Source organism: Benincasa hispida, chromosome 5, assembly GCF_027475165.1.
Source record: "Benincasa hispida cultivar pf3 chromosome 5, pf3_genome.v1.1, whole genome shotgun sequence".
In the NCBI taxonomy this organism is placed as follows: domain Eukaryota; kingdom Viridiplantae; phylum Streptophyta; class Magnoliopsida; order Cucurbitales; family Cucurbitaceae; genus Benincasa; species Benincasa hispida.
Window position 1 is genome coordinate 21,055,442 of NC_143482.1, and position 26,062 is coordinate 21,081,503.

Genomic DNA, 26,062 nt, shown 5'->3' on the forward strand with positions numbered 1-26,062 from the left:
AATTAATGGCATAAATTAATATCATTTTTAGAAGGAAAGGAATTTAATAGTATAAAGTAGAATAAGGAAAAGAATAAAAATATAGTTTACTTTTATTTCATTTTTAGTTTTTTTTTTTTTTTTTTTTATTATTATTATAAAAACCCCCAAATCCCTTCTTCTTCCTCACGCGACCAAAACCCCCCCGATTTTCTTTCTTTCTGCCGCTCGTCGCTGTCCTCCTCCGTTCAGACCGTCGTCCCACTTCACGTCTTAGTCGTTCGCACTGCCCAGATCCGATTTCGACCTCCCACGCTGAAGCCTTTCTCGCCATTCAGATCTGAGTTTCAACCTCTCATGCCGAAGCCGTTCACGCCGCCCAGATTCGAGCTTCGACCTCCCACGTCGAAGCTATTCGTCGCCCAGATCCGATCTCGACCTCCCACGCCGAAGTCGCCCGCGTCCGCCGCTTGTGAGTCCTTCGAGGCCGCCGTCCGCCAAGGCTAAAGCCGAACGAACCAGTCACATCGACCGCGCCCCAGTCTGCTGCCACCGGCTGCCTCCAGTCATGCCGATTTAGCGCCGCCCAGCCCTGTTCGTCGCCGAAATCTGCCTGCATTACTGGACTTTTGTTTTGAGTAAGGGATTGATTAATTTTGGGCAAGATTTTGGTTTGTCTTTAAGGGTTTGATTTCCCATTTGGTTTTGGGTTAAAATTTGTTATCTCTTTATATTTGGAATTTAGATCCAAGATTAGAGTGCTTCGATGTGCGCAGTGGGCTGTTCAGTGGATTCAAGTTCATTCGACGAGTATTTTGGTAAACGTTGTGATCCTTGTTGTTGGTTGTTGGGCACCTATTGGTTATTGGACTAAATGGGGGTTTGGTTTTAGTACTTTGAAGGTTCCAAATCGTCGTTCTTTGGGTTCTAGAATCTGCTAAGAGGAGATTTGGAATCGAAATCTTGCGAGTGTTTGTTGATCAAGTTTTGTTGTGTAAGTTCATTGGTGATCATTGAATTAAATTCGTATGTTTGGATCTTGGTTCCAAGGATTGAAATTTTTTATTATGTTTTGTATTAGGGGACTTAATTCAGGAATTATTTAGTTAGAGATCATTAGCTTGGATTGATATCTGAATTTGACTTCGAGATAAGTAATCTTACTACTGGAATTGCTCACGAGCCAGACACTAGATATATGCTAGTATGATAGATGAATATTATGACAGAACTATGGCATGATAGATTGATAGTATAGTATAACCGATGCATGTTCTTGTATGAGGAACTGAAAATTTTATTTATGCATGTAGATACTTAAATGCTAGCATGAGATGATATTTGATTCCATGAGGTTGTATCTGATCGGTGGATATTAAGGCATATATGTATGTTGTAGAGCCATGATGTTGAGGCATATATGCATGTCAGAGAACCATGTTGTGATAATTATGATGTTGAGACTATGATAGTGATTTTACTGATTAGTTAGATGCCCATTAGATATTGTGTTTCTGTCGGGATTCACCAGATTGTGTTTCCTTCGGGATTCACTAGATTGTGTTTCCTTCGGGATTCACCAGATTGTGTTTCCTTCGGGATTCACTAGATTGTGTTTCCTTTGGGATTCACCAGATATTGTGTTTCCTTTGGAATTCACCATATCATGTTTCCTTCGGGATTCACCAGAGGTAATGGGCATATTTAGCTACAATAGGATAGAAATCAGTTTTTCATGTATGTATGTGTCCCATGAGGACTAGGGCAGTTTATATGTTCCACCAGAGGTAGGGATCTAAAGAACACATATGCCTAACCTGACCCTAGTAGCGGGGTTACTTACTAAGTATTTTATACTCATTCTTTCTCACGTTGTTGTTTCAGGTAAAGGTAGAGATGCACCGACGATGGTGTAGCAGAATTCGTGATCGAGCCACTGGGACCAGTTTTATGCTTCCGCTCATGAGACTTAGGTTTCCTTTCTGTTTTGCATAACTTTCAATTTTGATATTTGAAACCTACTACTAAGAATTGTTTTCTGACTTATTTATTAAAATTTATGATTTATGGGTACCCTATTATTATTTTTTATATTTTCATTTAATAAAGGACTTTTGAACTTACCTTATTTATTTAGCATTTATTTCACCATAAAAGAGTGTTGTTTTAAGTTCCATGCATACATGTATTTAGTAACGGCCTAACTTAAGTCCTAGGGGGTCGGGTCGTTACAACTCTCACCTATGCAGATCAAAAGATAATCCCAAATAAACAGAAGTTCATAGTTAGATCAAGATTAAGATCGAGTTACCCTAGGTCATTGATTTTGAAATGGTCAGTTTTAACAGTAAACGATTATTATAAAGAAAAGTGACTGTTTTGTGGTCCGATCTTATGCAAACTCATTGCATAAGATGCCCCCACTCACATATCTCTACATGAATAATTTTAGGATCACATCTTTTGTATCAATATACAAAATGGGTCGCATCCAAAAGTGTCATCAGGATGAGGTACCCAATCTCATCCATATACTTATAGAGCTTTTTGGCTATATACTAAAGCTAGATCCTCTTTTATGTCACCATATAAAGTTAAAGTATTCATATTATAGCCATGAATTTGTTTATTAGATTTATAATAGATTGTAATATCAATAACAATTTATTGAACAAGATACTCAATGATACATTTATTGATATATAGAATATGTTAACAATATTTACGAACTACGAGTTTAGGACATTCCCAACAGTACTGTGGGCAGTTTTCCTTCCAGTACCCATCCTCACTACGATAGAAATATTTTTCCTTTGTCTTTGAGGCTAATAAAAGTTTTCTTTTTCCCTTTCCTTTTTTTATTCACTGGAATACTCGTATTCTTAGAAGAAAAAGCAACATTAGACTTTTTAGACGACGATCCTCTTTTCTCAGTAGCGGCAACACTTACCTTTGCTTCTTGTCTTTTTGTTTTCAAAATGGACTGAAAAGCCTGCAGATCGTTGAGAAGTGTAGTCAGGTTGTATTTTATCTTATTCATTAACGCATTAGTGCAAAATTGCAAGAAGCTCTTAGGAAGAGACTCTAGAATAAAACCAACTTGGCTTCTTTTGTCTATAACAGCTTCGTTTACCTCTTCCATGTTGAAATGGACCATCATGTCCAGGACATGTTCTCTAACAGAGCCCTTCTTTCATTCAGCAGTTGTAAACATATTGTTATTTTTAGCTCTCACATCCTTAAGAGTTCACATCAAGATTCATGCTTCACTTCATGTCGATTATACCTCGTTTGCTCTATTCGGAAAGTGTTTGCATGAATCAAGATTTAGGTGAATAGGGGAAGTTGTTCATAGTAAAATCAAAAATGATGTTTTGATTTTAAATCCCACGTCCTAAGATGTTCACACTATGAGATTCGTGCAACACTTCGTGTCGATTATACCTCGATTGCTCCATTCGGAAAGTGTTTGTATGGGACAAGATCAAGATGAAGAAGGAAAAGTTATTCATTATAAAATCAAATATGTGATATATTGATTTCAACTCTCACGTCCCTAGAAAGTTCACACCGTGAGATCCATAAAATGCATCGTGTTGATTATACCTCGACTACTCTATTTAGAAGGTGTTTGTATGGGTCAAGATCAAGGTGAATGAGGAAAGTAATTCATAGTAAGTGGTGAAGGATATGTGTCAATGTGTCCTGCGCCCTTTTCCATTAGTTTGGATCGTGAGATTCCTATGTTCCGCTTGTTGGTTAGCTTTAGGCGGCCCTTGCTAGTCATTTAACGACAATTATCCCCTCGGAGGGTTGTAACATGGGATTTGAAACAACTTAAGCTCCATAAATTGATAGGATTTCTTAAGTCGTTTCCCAACTTTGACTCTCAAATTCGGTAGCATTGTTGGGGCCGCTAATCTCTGAGATCTAAAAATCGAGAGTTACACTTATAGAATTACTAAGTGTTAGTAAGTTTTTACCCAAAAATAGTAGCTAAATGACTATCGGTACGTGACCCAAAAACTGATTCCCAACTTGTATCCAAGCTACCAAGGGGACCTTATGGACCTATGGCTCAAAGCTCCAATGGTACGTGAGTAACTGACTAACCTCTTTAGCCACAATATCCACCACCCGTTAACTGTTAGGCATACCACTAAAGACCGATAACTGAACTCTTCTTACTATAGATATATTTCTATGTCCATTGGATATAACCAATCATCAGTACGATGACCCTTCACAGATGCTCGTAAGTACAGCTGAGCCAATTTACCGTTTTGCCCCTGTAGTTACATCTTACTCCTTAAGTACCACTGATCCCTCTAATAAACAATACAACATAGTCCTACTATCTGTGAGCATCTCTTGGGCCATAAGAAGGTGTGTGTGCCACATCATTCAAGCCCCAGGATCAGCCCTTAAGGGAGCAATCTATCTACTTACCCCTGGTTTGGGGAAGGAGTGAACTTCATCTTGTGAAGCTGAGTTCCCAACTTCCAAATCATTTGAATCCCTAAAGTGGTAGGTTTGAGTCGGCACTCTGGCCATTCGCACCTAAGCAAATCAAAGGACTGCCCTCAATGGCAGGAGTTCACAACTCACTTAGGATTGAGGTCATGTTACCTATGGTCATCCCAGTGAAGTGAAGTCTCTGTCATGAATGAAGTTATATGACGAGACATTAACACGTCATGGTCAGGTCTTATACAAACTCTTTGTATAGGCTGCCCCCGCTCGCATGTCCTCTACACAAATGATCGGGATCAGAGCATCTATGACAAGTCACAATACTTGTAACTATTCCAAAAAACGGGCCGCATCCATAGCGTTACTAGACCTCCTATATCTATATACTACGGACCATTTTGGTTATCATTTAAGACATGATCCATTTATATGTCACCACATACATGTTTAGTTATATTAAGACAATCAGGGATTTTAAGTTTATTGGTTCATGGTAAAACAAATAAAATATCCAAATGTGCAAAGTCAAGAAGTGAAGTAATATTATATATTAGACATCACAAGAGTTCGTACAAAAAAATGTTTACAAACTATAGAACACGAGACTTTAGGACATCAACCTCAACAAAATGGAGTTATCGTAGATAAGAGGAGTCAAGTCAGTTTTATTCTAGAGTCTCTTCCGTAGAGCTTCTTGTAATTTCGCACCAATGCGTTAATAAACAAGATAGAATATAACCTGACTATTCCCACAGCATAACAGATGTCTGGCCTAGTGCAGAGCATCGTACACATCAAACTGCCAGCGATAGATGCATATGGGACCCGTCTTATCTCCTCAACCTCTTGAGGCATCTTAGGACACATGTCCTTAGACAAAGTGACTCCATGCCTGAATGGCATTAGGCCCCTTTTGGAGTCCTGCATCGAGTGCTTGAGCAAGATCTTGTCAATATACAATACTTGAGACAGTGCTAGCACTTTGTTCTTACGATCCCGAAAGATCTGTATATCCAAAATAAACTGAGCTTCTCCCAAATCTTTCATTTGGAATTAGGTCGCTAGCCAGTTCTTAACTGTAGTTAGTAGACCTACATCATACTCAATGAGTAGTATATCGTCTACATACAACACTAAGAAAACTATTAAACTGTCGACGATCTTCTTGTAAACACAAGGTTCATCAACGTTTTGGTCAAAGTCATACGATTTGATCGCAGTATCAAACCAAATATTCCAAGATCGAGACGCCTGTTTCAGCCCATAAATGGACCGATTAAGTTTGCAAACTTTTTGCTCTTGACCTTGGGTAATGAATCCTTCGGGTTACACCATGTAAATGGTTTCCTCAATATTGCCATTGAGAAAAGTAGTCTTGATGTCCATTTTCCATATCTCATAATTATAATAAGCAACAATGGACAGAAGGATGCAAATTGACTTTAACATGGCAACAGGTGAGAAAGTCTCCTCATAGTCGACTCCCTCCACTTGGGTATAACCCTTTGCCACAAGTCGAGCCTTGAAGGTTTGCACTTTCCCATCAACACCCCGTTTGTGCTTGTAGATCCATTTACAACCTATAGGTCTTACCCCATTAGGCTGATCTACAAGATCCCATACTGAGTTGAAGTATATCTACTCCATCTTGAGATTCATGGCTTTGACCCATCATCCTGGTCAACATCTTCCATTGCCTTTTGATAAGACAACGGATCCTCAACGTCGCCATCTGCCACCATAGCTAGGATTTTCGTAAAACCCAGATAACGATCAGGTGGGTTCGTAACCCTCCCATTACGTCGAGGTTCTCTCAACTCTTGAGGTGGAACCGACCTACCGAATAAACTATCATCAACAACTTTGGCCGACGAAGCAGGTCATTCAACAACTCCTATTGAAGTTTCAGTAGTTTCGTTGGAAAGTTCACGTAACACGACTTTACTACGTGGACTGTGCTCCCTGATATGATCCTCCTCCAGGAAAATAGCGTTCGTGGAAACAAACACCCTGTTTTCGGACGGATCATAAAAGTAACGCCCTTGTGTACCTTTGGGGTAACCTACAAAGAGGCACAACCTCGACCGTGGTTCCAACTTCTTGGGATTTGCCTCAAGCATGTGTGCTAGGCAACCCCATATGCGGAAATGACGTAAACTAGCTATAATATGAATACTTTAACTTTATGTAGAGATGAATCAAGTTTTAGTACATAGCCAAAATGGTCTATTAGTATATGGATGAGATTGGGTATCTCATCTTGGAGACACTATTGGATGCGATCCACTTTGTATACTGATAGAGATGATGTGATCCCGAAGTCATTCACAAGGAGATATGTGAGTGGAGGCATCCTATGCAAAGGATGTTTGCATAATACCGAACCACGAAATAGTCACTTTTTTTTATAACGACCATTTACTTGGAATTAATTAATCTTATATCATTGGAGCTTATAATTTGTAAGTCCGTAAGGTCACTTGGTAGCTCACAACGAACCAATAAGGATAAAATATATTAAAAGAAAATTTGACATTTTCAAAATTGTTGAAGGAAAAATATATTTATTGTATCTGATATGTATTATGATACATTATTATAAAGTTAATTTTAGTGAGATTCAAATTTAAAACTTTATTACATGAGAAATTAGTATATTTGAATATGATTTAAATAATTAATTAAAACTATATAATATGAGAGAACTAAATTACTCGAATATGATTAAAATAATTAGATATTTTTATTTTACTATGAGATATTAAAATATTAATATAAATAATTAAGGTGCCCTATAGGTTTTATAAATAGGACCTTATAGAGAAAAACTGGTCAGTAGTTCATATATCTTCTCTAAATTTTTTTTCTTCTTCTCCCAATTCCTTCAATCTTTCATGAAGGCTTCCACAAGTCGGATCCTCGCTAGAGTCACAAAGAGGAAGACTTCGTGGAGGAGAATATCATTGAAGAAGATTTTTATTGCAACCATGCTTCTACAAAGGTATAATTCTTTAAGGCTTAAGCCACTTACAGTTGATTGACATAACCTTCTCACCTAGAGGTGGAAGGTTTGAATCCCCTAACTCCCAATTGCTATACTAAAAAAAAGACAGCATGCAATTCCATCGCTTTCGTTAGTGGGTCGAAATGTTCGATCTCTTCACTTTTTCTTTTTCTTTGCTAGAGGTTTATGCTTTTTCTTCAGGTGTGTTTGATAATTGCCCTTTGGCATTTGGTGTCGGGGTTAATTGCTTTGTTGTTCGCCCATTTTTTTCATTTCTTTAATTTCTGGGCTGAATCTACTGATTTCGTGGATATGGTCTAGAGTAGTTGGAGGAGATAGGATGGTTTCCCCTCCTTAGTGTGTTTACAAAAGGGTCTTGAAATCTTGAAGCCAGACTTGTGGGGGAAGTTTGGTCATTTGATCGATGTGATTGGTAAAAAGATGGTCGAGGCATGACAGAAAATGAATTGGTATATATTGGGTTAGTATAAAAACCCAATTTCATTGAGTTACAATACCGTGCTAGGGAGGAAACTTTGTTGTTTTGGGCTTGAACTCGTCTAGAGGAGGCTTCTCTTTATCAGAAAATCTCGTGTGCAATGGTTATCTTTAGAGGATAAAAACTCAACATTCTTTCATAGAGTTGTTCAAAATGGTATTTCCTCGTTGATTTCAGTATGGTCTAATGCTCTCCTCTAATACTAGCGTCTCCTCCACAGTTGTTCATTATTTTGAAAATTTGTTAGGCTCTCAGCCAACTCCGAATTGAATTCTTACTAGAGAGATATCAGATAATGTGAACTTCACTTAGCTTGAGTGGTGTAAAGAGGCATTGTATCACTTGTTCTAAAGGTTTTGCCCAATATCTAGGGTAAAAAAAAAAAATAGAGTTTTATTTCTAGACTCTTTTTCTAAATCATTTTACGAAAACCAAAATCTTCCTAACCCTTTTAGTATCAGATTCAATTTTACTATACTAATCTAGGTGATCAATCTAGACTTCAATAAAATGAACTAAGCTATGAATTGTGCCAAGTCATTTTATTTCATATATTAGGTCTTTGCTACTTTCTTTAGGACATTTACATATTTGAATCCCAAAGAAAAGTTTAACTCATTATGGAAGAAATGAAGAACAAAAATTGAGATGAACAGGAGTTCATCGTAGACTAAATAAAATAGAGTTTATTCAAGTAGTTTTCACATCCCTTCCAAAATATAAATTTTGATTATTGTGGTTTGATGAGTTTTCAAATATTTTTGAAAATATGTTTGTTACCGTTTGATTGTTTGGAATTATTGCATGCTCTAAATGATTTTCTTTTGGAAAGCATGTTACATGTGTTTTGAGGATCAACTCAAAGTATTTTCTATATTTTTAGATGATTTTGGTTAAAAAAAGGTATTACTTTTTAGAAAAATGGTTACTGTTTTGATTTTGGATATTTCTAAATTTTTTTGAATGTCTAAGTTTAAGATATGTTTGAAACTTTAAAAATTTTGGTTATTTTTTGATTTCTGCTTAAAAGTTTAAAGATTTTTCTGAAACTAGAGTATACTTGAGTCAAGGACATTTAGCCAAAATAAAAAAGGAGGTCAATTGTATAATTTTGTTTTGTTTGTTTGTTTCCTTTATTTTTGTGGGGTGATTTAACCTCAGCCATTCGGAGAGTCCACTGTCGCCCGCCAAATAGCCACCAGTCCTCATTTTGGGCGATGAGAAGTATTTGAAAAGGCTTCTCTTCCGACGTCCCTCGCCAAATTCCTCACCATCAATTCACCAATCGACTTTGCTTTTCCACTTGATTGAGAGTCGAAAGAGACTATTGAATGTCAAGAAGAGGAGCCGATTAGTGGAGGAGTGCACTTGATGGAGGTTTTCCGACAATGTAGCCAGATTCATAAATGTAATCACTGTGTTCGAAATTCCCAGAGTTAAAATCCATCGAAAATCACCAAAAACGCGTTCTCAAAAGAAGACAGAGTATTAGTGTTCGTGTTTCGAAAATTGTTTCCGATTTCAGGCCCACAAAACGATTAGGAAGTTCGTCGGAGAAGTGCATGTACTCGGGATGTTACCTGCTCTTTTGTTATCTTAATGATCGTTGGAACTACGGCGAGGAATTTTAGTTCTTCGTTTGAGGTAATTGGATTTTTTCTACTTGTTTTCGTGTTTGAAGAAATGAATTTTAGTTCTTCGTTTAAGGTGAGTGGACTTTTTTCATTTTCATCTCATGCGGGACTTCCAGCATGTTTCAGCATGTCTGTGTTCAAAATAAGAAATATGCTTTTAAGCATTCAAAATTAATTTGGATGGTATGAAAAAATTGATTTTGAATAATCAAAGGGATGTTTCAGAATGTTCATGCTGATTGAGTAACTCATGCTTAGGTTCGCCCTGGTTGAAGCTGACTACGCAGCAAGAAAGTAAAAAGTAGAGCAAGAATGACGTTTGAGCCGTTTGTTTGGTATTGTCGTCCAGTTGCTGGTGGTGTATGGACGAACGCAGTGGCGAATGCTTTTGGCGCTTACACACCATGTGCCATTGACTCTTTCGTGATTGTTATTTCTCACCTGGTTGTTCTGGGTTTGTGCATCTACAGAATATGGTTGATCAAGAAGGATTTTAAAGTACAGAGGTTCTGTTTGAAGTCAGGGATATACAATTACGTGTTGTGTTTATTGGCTGCTTACTGTGCATTTGAGCCTTTACTCAAATTGATCATGGGAATTTCAGTATTGAATTTAGATGCGCAGACTGCACTTGCTCCATTCGAGGTATAATTTCCTTAGAATACTTAGAATTATTGTTGATCTTTTATTTCTTTGCTGCAATTATTCACACATACTGCAAGCGTAACAAAAGGAATGTTTTGACCTTGTACTTCCCAATTTAGTTAAATGAAAATTTTTAAGTCTTTTTGTAGGTTGTTTCTGACTTTCTAATATTACTTAACTTTGTACCAAATTTTTCTTTCAAATAGTTGACCTTATGTTTCTTAACTGAGTTCGTTAATATTAAGTCTTATGTCCTTTTGTTTTAGGTGGTTGCCCTGATAGTTCAGACTTTTGCTTGGTGCTCAATGCTTGTAATGCTTGTTGTTGAAACCAAAGTTTATGTTTATGAGTTTCGATGGATCGTCAGGTTTGGAGTTGTTTATATATTAGTAGCAGATATTGTAATGCTCAACCTAATTCTATCGGTGAAGGATTTCTACAAGAGGTATTTCTAAATGTTTTCTCAACGTATATGTTTAATTTAATTCTTAAAATCATTTATGAAACATGGACGACATTTTACCATTTTGTTCCTGCTCATTTTACCATTTTGTTCCTGCTGTTCTTCCTATTTATTAGAAAATTTCATGTAAAAAATCCATGATGTCTTTTGCAAATGTGGAAGGAACTAAGATTTGCGGATGTTAATATCTATTTATTAATATTGAGATATTAATTGGAAATTCAACTGAATGTATATCTTAGGCATCTGTGAAATATCATGGAAAAATCTCAAGTTCTCTGATGTTAAAAAGGAAAAAAAAATTGGATGGTTTCTTGAGCATACATTTAGTTGTAACATAAATTCACCGTTTAACTTTTGTCATTTCAGATATGTCCTATATTTGTACATCAGTGAAGTCTTCTTCCAGGTTGGTTTGTTTTCTGTATCTTATGTGTTATGCAATTTTGCATTATTTTGTACTCTATAGGTGTTACTGAATGAGTTTGATAATTATGCATGGGCAACTAGTACATTGAGATTTTTTTTGTTTTCCCTATATTCTTTCATTTTTCTCTTTAGTTATTAAAAAAAAAAAGAACTAGTGCTTGAGAATTTTAAATTATTTTATTTGGTTAGCCACAGAACAAATATTGAGAAATGAAATATTTATATTTGTTTCATAGGATACATACATAGAAATATGTTTTTTTCTTTTTGTTTTTTGTTCTTTTTTTTCGCTTATTTTGTTTGTTGTTTTTTTTGAAACAATTGGTGGTTATTCTAGTAGCTTGTTGGATTAAATTTTCTTTATTCTATTGGCTTCTTCTGCCTTGTTCTTTTTCAAGAAAATTTCGTTGAAATAATGAAAAAAGACTAATGGTAAAAATACAAAAGCTACATTGAGGATATTACAATTCAAATAAAGATAACACCTCCTCGAGAAAAACTAAAAATAATAATGCAAACAAAACACCAAAAAAAAGGAGAAAACCCAACACCATGTGCTCTGAGCAAAAGAGACCGAAGGAAGCAGGACCCTAGAGAAACTAAAGATTAAAGGACTTGGAAGTCAAAAAATGTCCAACGATCAACTTCAAACTATCAAAATAAAAGGGCCACAGGCTTCCAGAAAAGGCATCAACCAACGGGAAAATAACATCCTCCAAAGTCTCTGTGATACCAAGAAGCATTGCACATAGCGGAGCCGTGAATCACAATCAGATCATAATTTGTAGTGATTAGGGCATGATTTCGTTCATGATTTCATATGCAGTCTACAAATCTCAATTAAGGAATGAAATTTGGGACGAAGTGACTGTTACTTAAAACTAATACTGTGATTGCAAAACTTTGACTAAATTCCTTCTATCCTCAATTGAAGAAAGACTTTTGAATTCTTCTGCAAAAGAGTCTTTGGTAGGAGATTATCGATCTCTATATCAACTAAATGTGCTTCAACTCCCTCACTACTCATACTTCTCTTATTTGCAGTATTTATGTCTCTTTTTGTATCCTTAGCATTAGCCTCTTTTCATTTACTATCCTTTTAAAAAAACTTAAAAAAACATCAAGAGAGTTTTTTGACATGTTTGCAAAAAAGCAAAACCCAGAGACACATGCCCGATTTTCATTTTTTTTAAAAAATTAAAGTTGCAATTGCCCCAAACATTAAATGCTTCATTAAGAGTCAATATCACGAACAATTGGAGAGGAGAAAGGATCCTTAGAAGAGCTCAAAAAACATTTGGTTAAAGTAACATTTGATCTCACATGAGTGCTCACTGAATGAGTGGACGAGATGAAAGGTTGTGAAAGAGACTAGTGCTACATTGGTGAGGAAGTGATGAGCTGAACACAAGCCTTTTCTTGAAATATCTAAATTAAAAGTAATTGGCATGACCTTCCTCCCAGAGTTGGAGGTTCGATCCCCTACCCGTATAGTTGTGTTGTTCTAAAAAAATATCAATATTTTTTTTGGAAACCAGAATGGGCTTTCTTTCGAGTAAATGGAGAGGGTAAGCTTCAATAAATCTGTTTTCGCTTTAGAGGCGTGAAAGTTTCGGCTTGAAACCTAATAAGACGACTGAGAAGATTGTGTGAAGGTTATCTTGAGAAAAGAAACGTTGATTTTTGCAACTGATCATGCAAAGGAATAGAAATTAAAATCAACATCTTTGCCCTTAAATTTCTTTGATGGCAAAGAAAAACCTTCATCCATCATAACTTGATTTATTCTCGAAAGATCCGTTGATCTCAGCCAAATTAAAATGCCTTTGAAGGCAACCCAATAGTCAACTGGTCCCACTTCGATTGCTCCAAGTTACATCAACAACAACTCAGCGTCCCCTGCATCTTCAAATCCATTAGCCTCTCTCAATTGACGCTTCAGTTACCAGCAATAACTTCTGCAGATAGAGAAATAATGACTGCTCCTCTTCCCAAATGAATTCATCGACTTCTCCTGCTGTTGAAACTTCCAGTGTTGCAACGGCTAGATGCCCATCAAAAGTAAGAAAACTCCCATACCTTTTCAAGCCATTCCCAAGCACTTTGCAAGAACAAAGAGATCCAAGTCGACTTCTAGGAAAAGGTTAGCCAACAAGAAGAAAGTTATTGAGAGCAATCCTGGCTTGTTAGAAGTATGTTGTACTCAAGTTCAAGCCTTAATTCAATCTAGCAGGTTAGCTCCTCTAACCTCTCAATCTAAACAATTTAATCACTCTGTGTTCTCATTTCCTAATTCGAAGGTGCAATTTTTGAGAGGTACACCAAGTCCTTCTCCAGTGCCTTCATTAAAAAAGAAAAGCGAATTAGTAGCTGATTCTCCCTTCAGTGTGAGTAGTGAAGATGTTGAGCTGTATGAGAAAGAGGAAGGGCAAGCGGCTATAATGTAGAAGGAATTATCTGTGATAGACCTTAATGTTTAATTTCAGATTGAGGAAGAACCATTTGTTAATGAGAAGATTGCTGATAAACTTTCACCAACTCAGTCTACAGAAATTCCAACTCATTTGAACTCAATAGTAGCTAATTGTGGATTAGCTGAATCCCTTCCTCCAATCACGGTGGAAATTTTAAGTTCTGAAATGAAAATAGTTTCCTAGAATATGAGAGGTTTAAAGGATGTAAATAAGAGATTGGCCCTCAAAAGATTTTTGAAAAAGCACAATCGAGACATAGTTATAATACAGGAGTCAAATAAAGAAGAGTTTGATAATTGTTTCATCAAGTCCTTATGGAGTTCTAAAAACATTGGCTGGGAATTTGTGGAATCCTTTCGAAAATCAGGAAGCCTATTGACATTGTGGGAAAAGAGAAAGTTGTCGGTTGTTGAAACTCTTAAAGGGGGATATTTGCTTTCAGTTAAGTGTATTACATTGTGCAAGAAGACATGTTGGGTTACAAATCTGCATGGGCCGAATGACTACAAGGAGAGAAAATATGTATGGACTGAGCTGTCCAACGCGTGTCAACATTCTTTTGTGGATAGTGGTATTTGGTCCCATAAATTTTTCCTCGATGGTGCAACATAAGCGACCTGCTAGTTGTTTATTCCCCTCCATTTGCCATTTATGTAAACAACATGGAGAAGACCTACAACACACCTCTTCACTTGCCCTTACTCTGAAAACAGTTGGTGGAAATTGTTCACTCTATTCAATATTTCATGGGATTTTTGTAATGATTTTAGAGGAAACATTCAGCAGCTCTTAATTGGTACACATTTAAATAGAAATTTTGATGAGAGTGCTAAGGTGGTGTCAACCTAGTTAAGATGCTCAGGTGCACCTCCTGATCCATAGGTCTTATGCTTTAAGCTCTTTGTAAGCTCTTTGTATAACTCTCTTGTACTTTGAGCATTATTCTCATTCAATTGTATTAATGAAGAGGCTTGTTTCCTTTTCGATAGAAAAGAAAGATCCATTGAGTTTGTAAAATCAAAAATTGAAAAATTCTCATGATCAGTGCATGGAGGATCTAAAGGATATTCCCAAAAATGAAGAGAGAAATTGTCGTACTTCCAATATGTTATCTTATCAGTCGGGTCGAAATCGCAAATATTTTTCTCCACTTCAATTATAATAGTTGTTAGTTGTACAATCAATGAATTTATAAGGTTGTTTGGCCCCCAATTTGGAATGGGTTGAGTGGGTTATAATAGCTCATTCAACATTTGTGGCGTGTGTTAAGAAAATGAGGGATAATGGTTCTCCTGTTGTGCTATAGTAGCATTATTTACAACTCATTGATTGAAATAGCCAACTACAGAAACAACCTCCGTCGGCAACTATCACCACCTCACTCTAACGACATGCTCTAGTGACCAACTCCGACGACCACTTCTAAGGAAGACCATCTCTGTTAATCAATTACAATGGTCACCTCTGACGCACAACTCTAGTGGCTAGCTTTGATGACTACATTCGGCAGCCAACTTTGACGACCCCCTTTGGCGATCAATTCCGTTGATCATCTCCAACGACTAACTCTAATGATCAACTCGACCAATTTTTTTTTGAAAAGGAAACAGCCTTTATTAATCAATATAATTAGGACAAGAGATGAGTACTTTGATAATAAAGGCAAATACAAGGAAATCAATCAGGAAACCAAAGGATCAGTAGGTGCACCAGGGCATCTCAACTAGGTTGACACCCCATAACACCCTCATCATATCCAACAAATTGAGAATGCCAACAAAGGCTAAAATAAGAGTAGTCTAATGAAGCAATACAATCTGAATATTGCAACCAAACAAAATATAGAACTAGGCTATAGAAATCTAAATTACATCAAGAAGCTAAGACAAATAAGAGTACTAAAGAAAGCGAAGCTGCTGTCTCTACTTCTGATGCTTCGATTAATCTTCCAGTTGACAAAAAGATTGCCAATTTAAAATTATGTCTTGCAAGGAGTAGGCTTCAAAGCAATTAGAAATGGAGCACCAAAGCGAGGCATTGAGCTTTGCTGCCTCGAAGCGATTATACCAAGGAGTTTCAATGATCAACTTGACCAATTATCTACAAACAAAAACAAAAACACAAAAATTCAGTGTTCTAAATACAAATTTGAAATTATTAGTTCATAGCGTTTAATAGTCTTCTTTTATAGTAATCTAACATTAATAGAAATACTTTGAGTGTATTGAAAGCCAAACAATTTAAAATGTTACAAAACACATAGGTGTTTTTATTTTAAACAGTTTAAATGAAAACAACTTTTTGGAAAACAATTTTTTTCCTGGGCAATTCAAATATGCCTGAATTCATTTTTTTAATGTTAAAAGGAGATCAAATGACATGTCATATAAATCTTTTTACTTCTAATTGCAAAATATAATATGTAACATACCACGACTTCTTTATAATAATAAAAAAAAATACTTAAACCCATACTTCAGACCTCGTGTTAAACAAATCAAATCCCAAACACAAATTTTCTTGCTATGAAGTGCAAACATTGATACACGACACAGACACAACATGATGCTGACATGCCTTGTTCTTTTGTCCATCGAGGAAGATTGCACAATCCTTTGTTCTTTTGTTAGGTTCTATCTTTGGTTGTTTCTTCTTTTTTCTTTTCTCAAGTCTACGCCTTGTAGAATTGTTTGTTTTGCGTTACTTCTGTAGTTTCTCTATTACTGAAAATTATTTTCTCCTTTTCAAAAGAAAATAAAAAACTCGAGAGTGGTTCATTTTTATTAACAGTAGTATCCCCATCCAATAAAATCAACAAACTAAACAACCTATGAGTGTTTAGTTGGATTTCATCTTCTTCCATCTTGGTAACTTTATTCTGAGATTATATTCTTGCTGTAGGCTTTATTTGGTGTTCTCTTGCTCCCATATATGCCTAGCTTGGATCCTTATCCTGGTCATACTCCCCTACGTAGTGAATCTGATGATGTTCCTGAATACGAAAAACTTCCTGACGGAGAAGATATATGTCCTGAGCGGCATGTGAATTTATTTTCAAGTAAGTATTATTTTTATAAAATCCAGCATTATTACCTTTGTGTGGAGAAACGTGGAGGATATAGATTGCTATTTTATGAGGTAGTTTGCTAATATGTATTGCCTTTTTAATTGTGGTTACTTTTTACTAGAAATTACTTTTGCATGGATGGATCACATAATGAAGCTAGGATACGAAAGGCCACTTACAGAGAAGGATATATGGAAATTGGATATGTGGGATCAAACTGAAACATTATACGATAAGTCTGGTCATCTCACTCTCACTGCATCATTATCTGATTTTTTCACATTATTTTTGGATCTTATATACTGTTTTCTCTAGCTTCCAGAAAACTTGGGAGGAAGAATCTCATAAATCCAAACCATGGCTTCTTAGAGCACTAAACAGTAGCCTTGGAGGGAGGTGCCGTAAACTACCAATTTACCATATATATGATTGGAAACCTCATTTCGTTAGTTATTAATGTTACTATCTTATTCTGTTCTGATAAGGAGTTGCCTCATTATGAATCACATTTTTGCGTTCTTGGAGGCCTTTCTTCTATTTTATTTATTTATTTTTAAAAAAGAAATAGGACTTTTCACTGATAAATAAAAAGAGACTAATGCTAAAAAATACATGCTACCAAAAAAACAAAGGAGAATAACATTACGACGAACCTCTTCCTTGAAAACTTCAGAGAAAAATACATTGACAGGAGAGGGTTTTTATTGATGATTTTACCTATAACCTTGTTTTTCTTAAAACAAATACAAGACCTTTTATTTATGAAATGAAAAGAGACTAATGCTCGAATTATAATGAGATATAATAAGCACGGGAAACTCGAATATGAGGGATTGATAGGCGGGCCCAGATATATCAACTAGATTGACACACTTATAGCACCCTCATCATATCCCAATACAAGATACGACTATTGAAGTAAAATACAAGATGTCATAACGAAATGAAAGTATTCTGATTTAGACAAATATCTTGAATGGAATAGTCAACAAAAAAAAACTTGGACTTCCTTGGCAACAGTGCCAAAAAAAAAAAACACAAAACTTGGATTGGGAACACCAAGAAGAAGCTAGAAGACGAGCTGAGCCAAAATGATCAGACATAATAGATCTGTCATGGAAAACTCTCTGGCTATGCTGGAACAAAATTTCTGGAATCAAGGCTTTGGCTGCATTTGACCGTAGTAACTTGGCTTGAGATGATAATAATGGACCAACCAAGACTTGAGAGATATTTTCATGAAATGAGTGCCCAAAAACCCAACGTAGATTAAAGCAGGAGATTAGTTTCCACCAACATTTGCTTGAGAACGAGCAACCCAAGTGCTGTAAATCTTCACCATTTGCTAAACAGAGAGGGTGAATGGAGGGAGATAAATGGTGAGACTGAAGTTTATGTTACAAGGTATCCGAACCGTTAAGGGAGCCAAAAATTAATATCCAAATCAGAATTTGAATTTGTTTAGGGCTCTTAGATTTCCTTAGAGCTAACCTTGCAAACTCATTGAGACCGACAAGGAAATTGGTAAATACAATCGTCCTCCACAACTTCTTGGTTTGATCCTTAGTTGACTCATTCATATGTATCAAATACATGAATGCCATTCACGAGTAGGCATGATTGAACCAAAAAACACCATTGATCTCCAATTGAATGGCTGATGTACACCTGCGTCGATAGTCGGCAGAAAAATCGGTGGCGATGACATAAACGGCATTAGGGGCTAGGGTTAGGGTTAGGTTTAGGAGTATCCTAGGATTTTATTCAGTCCATCTGATTTTCAAGGTATAATTCAGAAAATAATTCTTTCTCGTTATACATAGTAACAGCGGTTGCTTTTATCTTTCCAGCTTAATCTGTTTTTTTTTTTTTTTTTTTTAATTTGAGCATCAATCTCTTTTCATTTCCCCAATAAAAAGTTACGTTTCTTTTAAAGAGAGAAAAAAAAGAAAAAGAAAACCTAATAACATAAGGAAAAAGCTTTTACCCAATCACAATTTAAATACACTTAATAAATTATATACGGTAAATGTCTTAAAGAAATAAACCAACAGTAACTGTTGCAATATTTATTTGGTATATCATATAGTAGCAAAATCAAATTAACTGTCCCACGAATTCCCTTCTGGGAGGTTGGGATTTACATCACAGGCATCTTATAGAATTTGACTAAAAGTTGAAATATGGAAAGTACTGAACATGAATTGAATGTGTTTTACTTCAATTTAGTATATGAAGGAATATTGCTTGTTTTGTTGCGCAATCTTTTATTGTCTATAATTAATTTTCTTCTCTCGTCTTCATTTATAGGTTTTGGTTGGGTGGCCTCTGGAAGGTAATGTGATCTATCACTTGATATAACTAGCGCACATTTAGGGAAGTAGATTAGGAATGTATTTGATGTATTCATTAAAACCCCAATTTAGGAAAGTATCCTGTAAAGAGTAATTGGTTTTTTGTAGACTTCTCATCGATGAATGAAAAGGAACAAAATTGTTCAAAGATACAGGCCCCAGAGGGAGAAAGGAAAAACAAAGTAGGGCAAAAGAAAAGGGGAAAAGGAAAAACAAAGTAGGACAAAAGAAAAGGGGAAAACAAGAATCTATAGGGGCAATTGCATCCCAATTAAAATATGAATTATACACTTGAAAGAAAAGAGAAGGTTTAGATATATCCAACCTTTTTCAATGAGGGTTTCTTTCGTGGTCTTGATTTTTTTTTTATGCCTTTGTATTCTTTATTTATTTTTTTCTAATTGAAGTTATTGTCTTTATCACAAAAGAAAAAAGAAAAAAAAGAAAAAAGAAAAAAAAGGAAAAAAGAAAAAAAAAAGTTTATCCAACTTTGAAGCATTCCAATCCAAAATTTTTAAAGAAATAGAAGATCACCAAAGTTGATGATAGCCAATTATTTCTAGATAAAACACATAGAAACCATCGAGGCATGTTAAAATCACAAAGAAGGGAATGTTGATTATGAATGTTTATGGACTAAATGATTACTAGGGGAATGCGACATTTTAATCAGATTATTACGGAGCTGAGACTTGTGGAATTACCATTGTCTAAAGGCCAATTTTGTTGGTATAAACCCAATGATGACTCTTGTCAATCATTAATTGACAAATTTTTAGGTACATGGGAGTAGGTTGAGATGTTTGATAATTCTAGGGTATCTAAACAAGTCCCTGTGCCTTCTCTGACCATTTCTCTCTCCTCCTTGATCCCTCAATCAACTTTGTAAGAGTGTTATGCTTGGGACCATTTCTCAATTTTTACGTGGAAATTTCCAATTTTCCTACACTTGCGATCAAACTCCCAGAAAAATCAGCACTCAATTTCATCAAAGATGTACCATGGAAGGGTTAATAAAACACTTGGATTGAAGTGCCCTCCCTAGCCTCCCCTCCCTCTGATCGCCTCTTCCACCCCTCCCCTTCTGCCCTCCCTCCGACTCCTTCCCTTCCCCCCGACCTCCTTTCCTATCTTGTTTCAGCCTTGTTTTCCAACCTTGGATTTTAACTCTTGCCGCATCAAACCACGCCGATGATATTAGTTCAACTTTCAGCCCCAGACCCCATGGAGGTGAAGAGTTGCAAAATAGGTGTTCATTTCTTCTGTATGTGGAAAGTGTGCAATGAGTTTTTTATAGAAGACATGGAAAAAGGACAAAAAGTTCTTTTCTCTCCACTAATGGCACAGTTTTTTATAGAAGACATAGAATGTGCAGTCTGACCCTCAACGGGCGTAAGGAAAAACATTCACATCCCTTTTGGGGATAGCACCTCAGGCTGGCAAGAATTCAATGATATGGTCAGCGGCTGCCTCAAGAATTCCTCAATAAACTCGTGTTCTTCTGGGAATAAATCACCCCCCCCCAAATGTAGACAAGCCATCATTGAGTTCCCTTCTTCAGCCACAGACTTCCTCAAGGAACCCGAGTTCCCCTGTCTCCCTTGTTTCGTTGGTCAAAAAACAGAACAGGCAGCATCAATGGGTTATCAAGCAAACTGATGTGCTCCAACCTGACTTCTCTAACCTATGGATTGTCTCACGGCTATTTGAATTCGATAATTGGCCTCATATTTGTAAAGCACTCAAAGACCACTTTCAATCTAATGTTATTATCAATCCTCTATTTGCAGAAAATGCTCTCGTAACAATGGAACGAGACTCATTGGACGAACTGGTTAATTTTTCAGGCAAGTGGCAGAAATTCGGCTCCTTCCATCTGAAATTCGAAAGATGGAACAACTCCATCCATGGCAGACCAACTTATGTCAGGGGTTATGGGGGGTGGATCTTTATCAAGAACTTACCCATTGATTATTGGTGCAAGCAGACCTTCGAGGCCATTGGGAAATACTTTGGGGGATTAGAAAGCATAGCAATGGAAACACTTAATTTGATCAATGTCTCAGAGGCCAAAATTAAAGTAAAGGAGAATCTTTGTGGTTTTGTCCCAGCAACAATAGAAGTTTCAAATGAAAAAAGAGGCTCAATCTACTTGAATTTCGGTGATATCTCGACATCCAACCCTCCTAGCAAGGTCAAGGGTGATTTATTTGAATCTGACTTTACAAATCCCATTGATTTAATTCGGCTAAATGAAGTTAAATGTGATGAAGGCATTTATTGTGATCCATTAAATTCAAAATTCAACTTCCTCCTTCCCTTCAATCGCAACATTAAGTTCTCTAGAAGTCCAGGAGTCTTTGTGGATAATAAAGAAAGCAAGATGAGAGAGATTGAATCCAAGGCCAAGAAGTCAAGAGGTCGTTCATCCTCTGAGCTGCCCCCCCGTTCCTGCCTCATCCCTCAGCCTTTTGATCTTCCCGAGCAGCTATTTTCAGAGCTGTCTGCAGAGGATAATGATTTAATTAGTGGAAAAAAGACAGAGGGTTGTGACCTTTCAACTTCCCCTAAAAAAGTCGCCAAAAAATGACTTAATGATTGGAAAAAAGACAGAGGGCTGTGACCCTTCAACTTCTTCTCACAAAGGCGCCAAAATTGACTCGGGAAAAATCAGTAATACCGGTCCGATTCTTCCTCCTCAGAAAGTCGGTTCGTCTCCAACCAATTTTGAGAAGTCTGTTGCTCAAGATTCTATCACAGAGAAGCCGAAGGCCTCGGTCTCTATCCCTTTCTCCCACAGACAGCTCCAGAAGGTGAAAAGGAATAAGCCATTAAAGCCTTACACTTTTGCAAAAACGAAATCGTTTGGGCTGCGGCCTTTTCCCAGACATTTCATCAGAAAGTACACGTCCTTTCAAAACCCTGGTCAGCCATCTCCAACCCGGATATTCTTGAAGTAAGTTGTGCTAACCTCCAAGCTAATCCTCAAACTTTGGGCCCTGATAGGGAGAGTCCTATCCTTCCTTCTCTACACTGCACCCGAAGTGGCAAAACCTCTACAGATAGTCAAATTCCCAGCCGTAACAAGTTTATTTTCCCCTCTCCATTCTCCCAAGATTCAGATGATGACTTGTTGGCTAGTGTGAGCAGTGAGGAGCCTTATCCAAGAAACAAAAAAAGACAGAATTGAGGACTCCTTTATCAAAAGCCTTTGGAGCTCAAAAGAGGTAGGTTAGGACTTGGTGGAAGCTAAAGGAAAATCGGGAGGCATACTCACAATGTGGGATGAGAGCAAAATCCTAGTCTCCTGCAGTTCAAAAGATGAATTCTCTCTTTCAATCAAATGCCAAACATTAAACAAAAAGATTTGCTGGATTACAAATGTATATGGTCCTTGTGATTACCGAGAAAGGAGAAGATTGTGGGCAGAGTTATCCTCTCTGGCAGAGAAATTTGATGATCCGTGGTGTATTGGTGGAGATTTCAACAATATTCAAAGAAGGCATGAGAGATATCCAGTAGGTAGAGCAACAAAGGATATGAATAACTTCAATAAGTTCATCAGATTAAACAACCTGCTGGAAATTCCACTCTCAAATGGCCAATTCACTTGGTCTAGGGAAGGTAATGGTGCTTCCAAATCTCTCATAGACCGTTTTCTTGTATCAAGCACATGGGAAGAAGTTTTTGATAATTCAAGGGTTGTAAGACAAGCTAGAACCATGTCAGACCACTTTCCTCTTACCTTAGAAGCAGGAGCATTTGAATGGGGGCCCTCACCGTTTCGATTTTGTAACAACTGGTTGAGCAACAAGGACTGCTGTAAATTGATTGAAAAATCTCTGAAAAGGAAGGAAAATCATAAATGGGCAGGTTTTACTCTCTCCACAAACTTAAGAGAAACAAAATCAGTCCTTAAGAAATGGTTTCATGATCATGGAAAGAGAAGAAGATGAAAGAGGACAGCTTACTAATAGAAATTCAAAGAAAAGACTCTAACAGTGGAAGTATCTCCTCGGGTCAGTGATGAAGGAGTAGCCTACTCCTTGAAGGTAGACCTCCTAACCTTTTACCAACCAGAAGAAAGAAGCCTAATTAAAAAATGCAAGCTAAAATGGTTAAAAGAAGGGGACGAGAACACTTCTTTCTTTCACAAATTCCTATCTGCCAGAAAAAGAAAGAATTTGATTGCAGAATTGCTTAATGATCAAGATATTCCAACCAAATCCACCCGGGATATTGAAGATATCATTTTGGGCTTCTACTCATCATTATACTAAAAAAGTAATGATCCTCGAGCCATTCCCATCAACCTTGACTGGTCAAGAGTCTCAAGAAGTCAAAATGAGCAGTTGATAGTAAGTTTTTCTGCTCTAGAAATCAAGCTAGCAGTGAAAGGGTTAGGAAGAAACAAGGCACCAGGGCCGGATGGCTTCACACCAGAATTCTTAATCCATTTTGGCATCTTCTAAAAGACAACCTTATAAAAATGTTTGATGATTTCTACAACAATGGTAAGCTCAATTCATGTATTAAAGAGAACTTTATTTGCCTTATTCCAAAAAAGTCAGATGCAGTGAAAGTCAAAGACTTCAGACCAATCAATCTCACTACTCTTTTGTACAAGATAATAGTAAAAGTCCTAGTTGAGTAGCTAAAAAGAATCATGCCAAGCATAACAACCCCTACTTAAAGTGCCTTTATTGAGGGAAGACAGATCCTAGACCCCATCCTAATTGCAAATGAAGCAGTCGAGGACTATAGATCGAAAGGGAAGAAAGGATGGCTTCTAAAGCTTGATTTGGAGAAAGCATTTGATAGAGTGGACTGGTCATTCCTTGAAAAAGTCCTAATTAGGAAGAATTTCAGCTCAAAATGGATCTCTTGGATATTGGGGTGCATCACCAATCCAAAATTCTCCATCTTTATCAATGGAAGGCCTCGTGGAAGGATAGTTGCAACTAGAGGAATTAGGCAAGGAGATTCCCTTTCTCCTTTCCTCTTTATCCTTGTGGGAGAAGTCTTAAATGCCTTAATCAGCTGGTTACATGAGAAAGATCGTTTTGAAGGTTTTTTGGTTGGTAAGGATAAAGTCCACGTTTCAATTTTGCAATTTGCCGATGACACCCTTATCTTTTGCAAATATGATGATGATATGCTAGAGTCTCTTCGGGCCACTCTTGACCTTTTTGAATGGTGTTCTGGACAGAAAATTAATTGGGAGAAATCATCCCTTTGTGGTATAAACATAGGCCAAGACATGTTGAATAAGTGGGCAGAAAAGTTCAATTGCAAAGTAGAGCGACTGTCCCTTCTCTATTTAGGACTTCCATTGGGAGGCTACTAAAAAAAGATTGATTTCTGGCAGCCTGTTATTGATAAACTTCAAGGCACTCTTGATAAATGGAGAAAATACAACATTTCAAGAGGAGGAAGAGCAACCCTTTGTAAGTCAGTACACTCGGACCTCTCCACTTACTACATGTCTTCCTTCTTGATTCCTAATAAAGTGTTGCATATCTTAGAAAGAATATTGAGGAATTTCTTTTGGGAAGGCCACAAAGGGGGTAAACTAAATCATTTAGCCAAATGGGAACTTGTGATTAAATCTCATGAAGAAGGTGGCCTCGGTTTGGGAGGCTTAAAAGAGAAAAATCTAGCTCTCTTAGCAAAATGGGGCCGGAGATTCCAGCTTGAAAGCTCTTCCCTTTGGTGCAGAGTGGTCAAAAGTATACATGGTAGTCGGATTTTTGGGGGTCACACATCCGGTAAGGCAGTGGGCAGCCTTAGAAGCCCATGGACCAGCATTTCAAGGGTTTGGTTGAAGGTGGAAAATCTATTGGTGTTTGTTTTGGGTAATGGGCTTAATATTGCTTTTTGGTTAGATGCTTGGATTGGCAATCTTCCCCCTTCATCTAGATTTTCTAGATTATTTAGATTGGCCACCCATCCAAACGGTTCTATGAGGGAGCATTGGGATCACAGCACCAACTCTTGGAGCATCTCTTTTAGGCGGTACTTAAAAGATGAAGAGATTATTGAATTTCAAGATTTGTTAAGTCTCATTTCTAACCTAAAGGTGCAAGATCGTCCCGACTCAAAGGTTTGGTCTTTGGAACCCAATGGAGCTTTCTTGGTTAAATCCTTAACCAACTTTCTCCGCAAAGCCCCCCGAATTGATCCTCTACTTTATGAAGCTCTTTGGAAATCAAAAAGTCCAAGGAGAATAAACATAGTCCTTTGGATAATGGTTTTTGGATCCTTAAACTGCCTAAGTGTGCTGCAAAAGAAGCTTGCCTCCCGCTACCTCTCCCTCAATATGTGTGCTTTGTGTAAAAGGAATGGGGAAGACCTACAACACCTATTTTTTGACTGCCTTTATGCACAAAGCTGCTGGTTTTTGCTCTTCAATATCTTCAATTTGTGCTGGTCCTTTGGAGCAGATTTTAGCCTAAATGTACAGCAGTTGTTGATAGGGCTGGTTCTCAAGAAATCACACCAAATTCTGTGGGTCAGTGCTGTTAAGGCTGTGTTAGCTGAGTTATGGTTTGAATGGAACCAAAGAGTCTTCAAAGACAAGAAAACCCCGTGGTTCTCAAGATTTGAAGCTGCCAAGCTGAAAGCCTCTCTTTGGTGCTCCCTCTCAAGCTCCTTTGCAGCATACTCTAGTCAGGAAATCAGTCTAAATTGACATTCATTCCTTTCTTCAGCTTTCTGAAGTTCTCATTGCTTCGTTTTTAGTTGTCTTTTTGTTATGATTTTCCAGTTCTCTCTTTATCATTTCAAGTATTGTTTCCCTTTGTATCACTTAATTTAAAGGCTTTTCTAGAATTAGGATGTGATGAGAGGTGCTAAGGGGGTGTCAACCTAGTTGAGATGCCCGGGTGCACCTGCTGATCCTTATGAATTCCTTGTAAATTGAGCATTAGTCTCACTTCATTTTCTTAATGAATAAAGAGACTCGTTTCCTTTTAAAAAAAAAACACTTGGATTGAAATTCCAGAGTATCATGAATGTCTTTCCAAGAGTCGTGAACTAGTA

At 37.0% G+C, this 26,062-nt stretch overlaps 1 protein-coding gene across 1 annotated transcript in view; it reads left to right on the plus strand.

Annotated features, from left to right (window-relative positions):
• The first annotated feature begins 9,064 nt into the window (after nucleotides 1-9,064).
• LOC120069912 (ABC transporter C family member 2-like) overlaps nucleotides 9,065-26,062 on the plus strand; it is a 67,075-nt gene continuing 50,077 nt past the window's right edge. Inside the window, exons 1-8 of the mRNA XM_039021752.2 lie at nucleotides 9,065-9,599; nucleotides 9,848-10,234; nucleotides 10,501-10,679; nucleotides 11,067-11,106; nucleotides 16,502-16,658; nucleotides 16,789-16,903; nucleotides 16,983-17,063; nucleotides 18,978-19,002. Coding sequence (XP_038877680.1) covers nucleotides 9,902-10,234; nucleotides 10,501-10,679; nucleotides 11,067-11,106; nucleotides 16,502-16,658; nucleotides 16,789-16,903; nucleotides 16,983-17,063; nucleotides 18,978-19,002 — 930 coding nt within the window. The 5' untranslated portion in view covers nucleotides 9,065-9,599; nucleotides 9,848-9,901. The remainder of the gene's footprint in view (nucleotides 9,600-9,847; nucleotides 10,235-10,500; nucleotides 10,680-11,066; nucleotides 11,107-16,501; nucleotides 16,659-16,788; nucleotides 16,904-16,982; nucleotides 17,064-18,977; nucleotides 19,003-26,062) is intronic.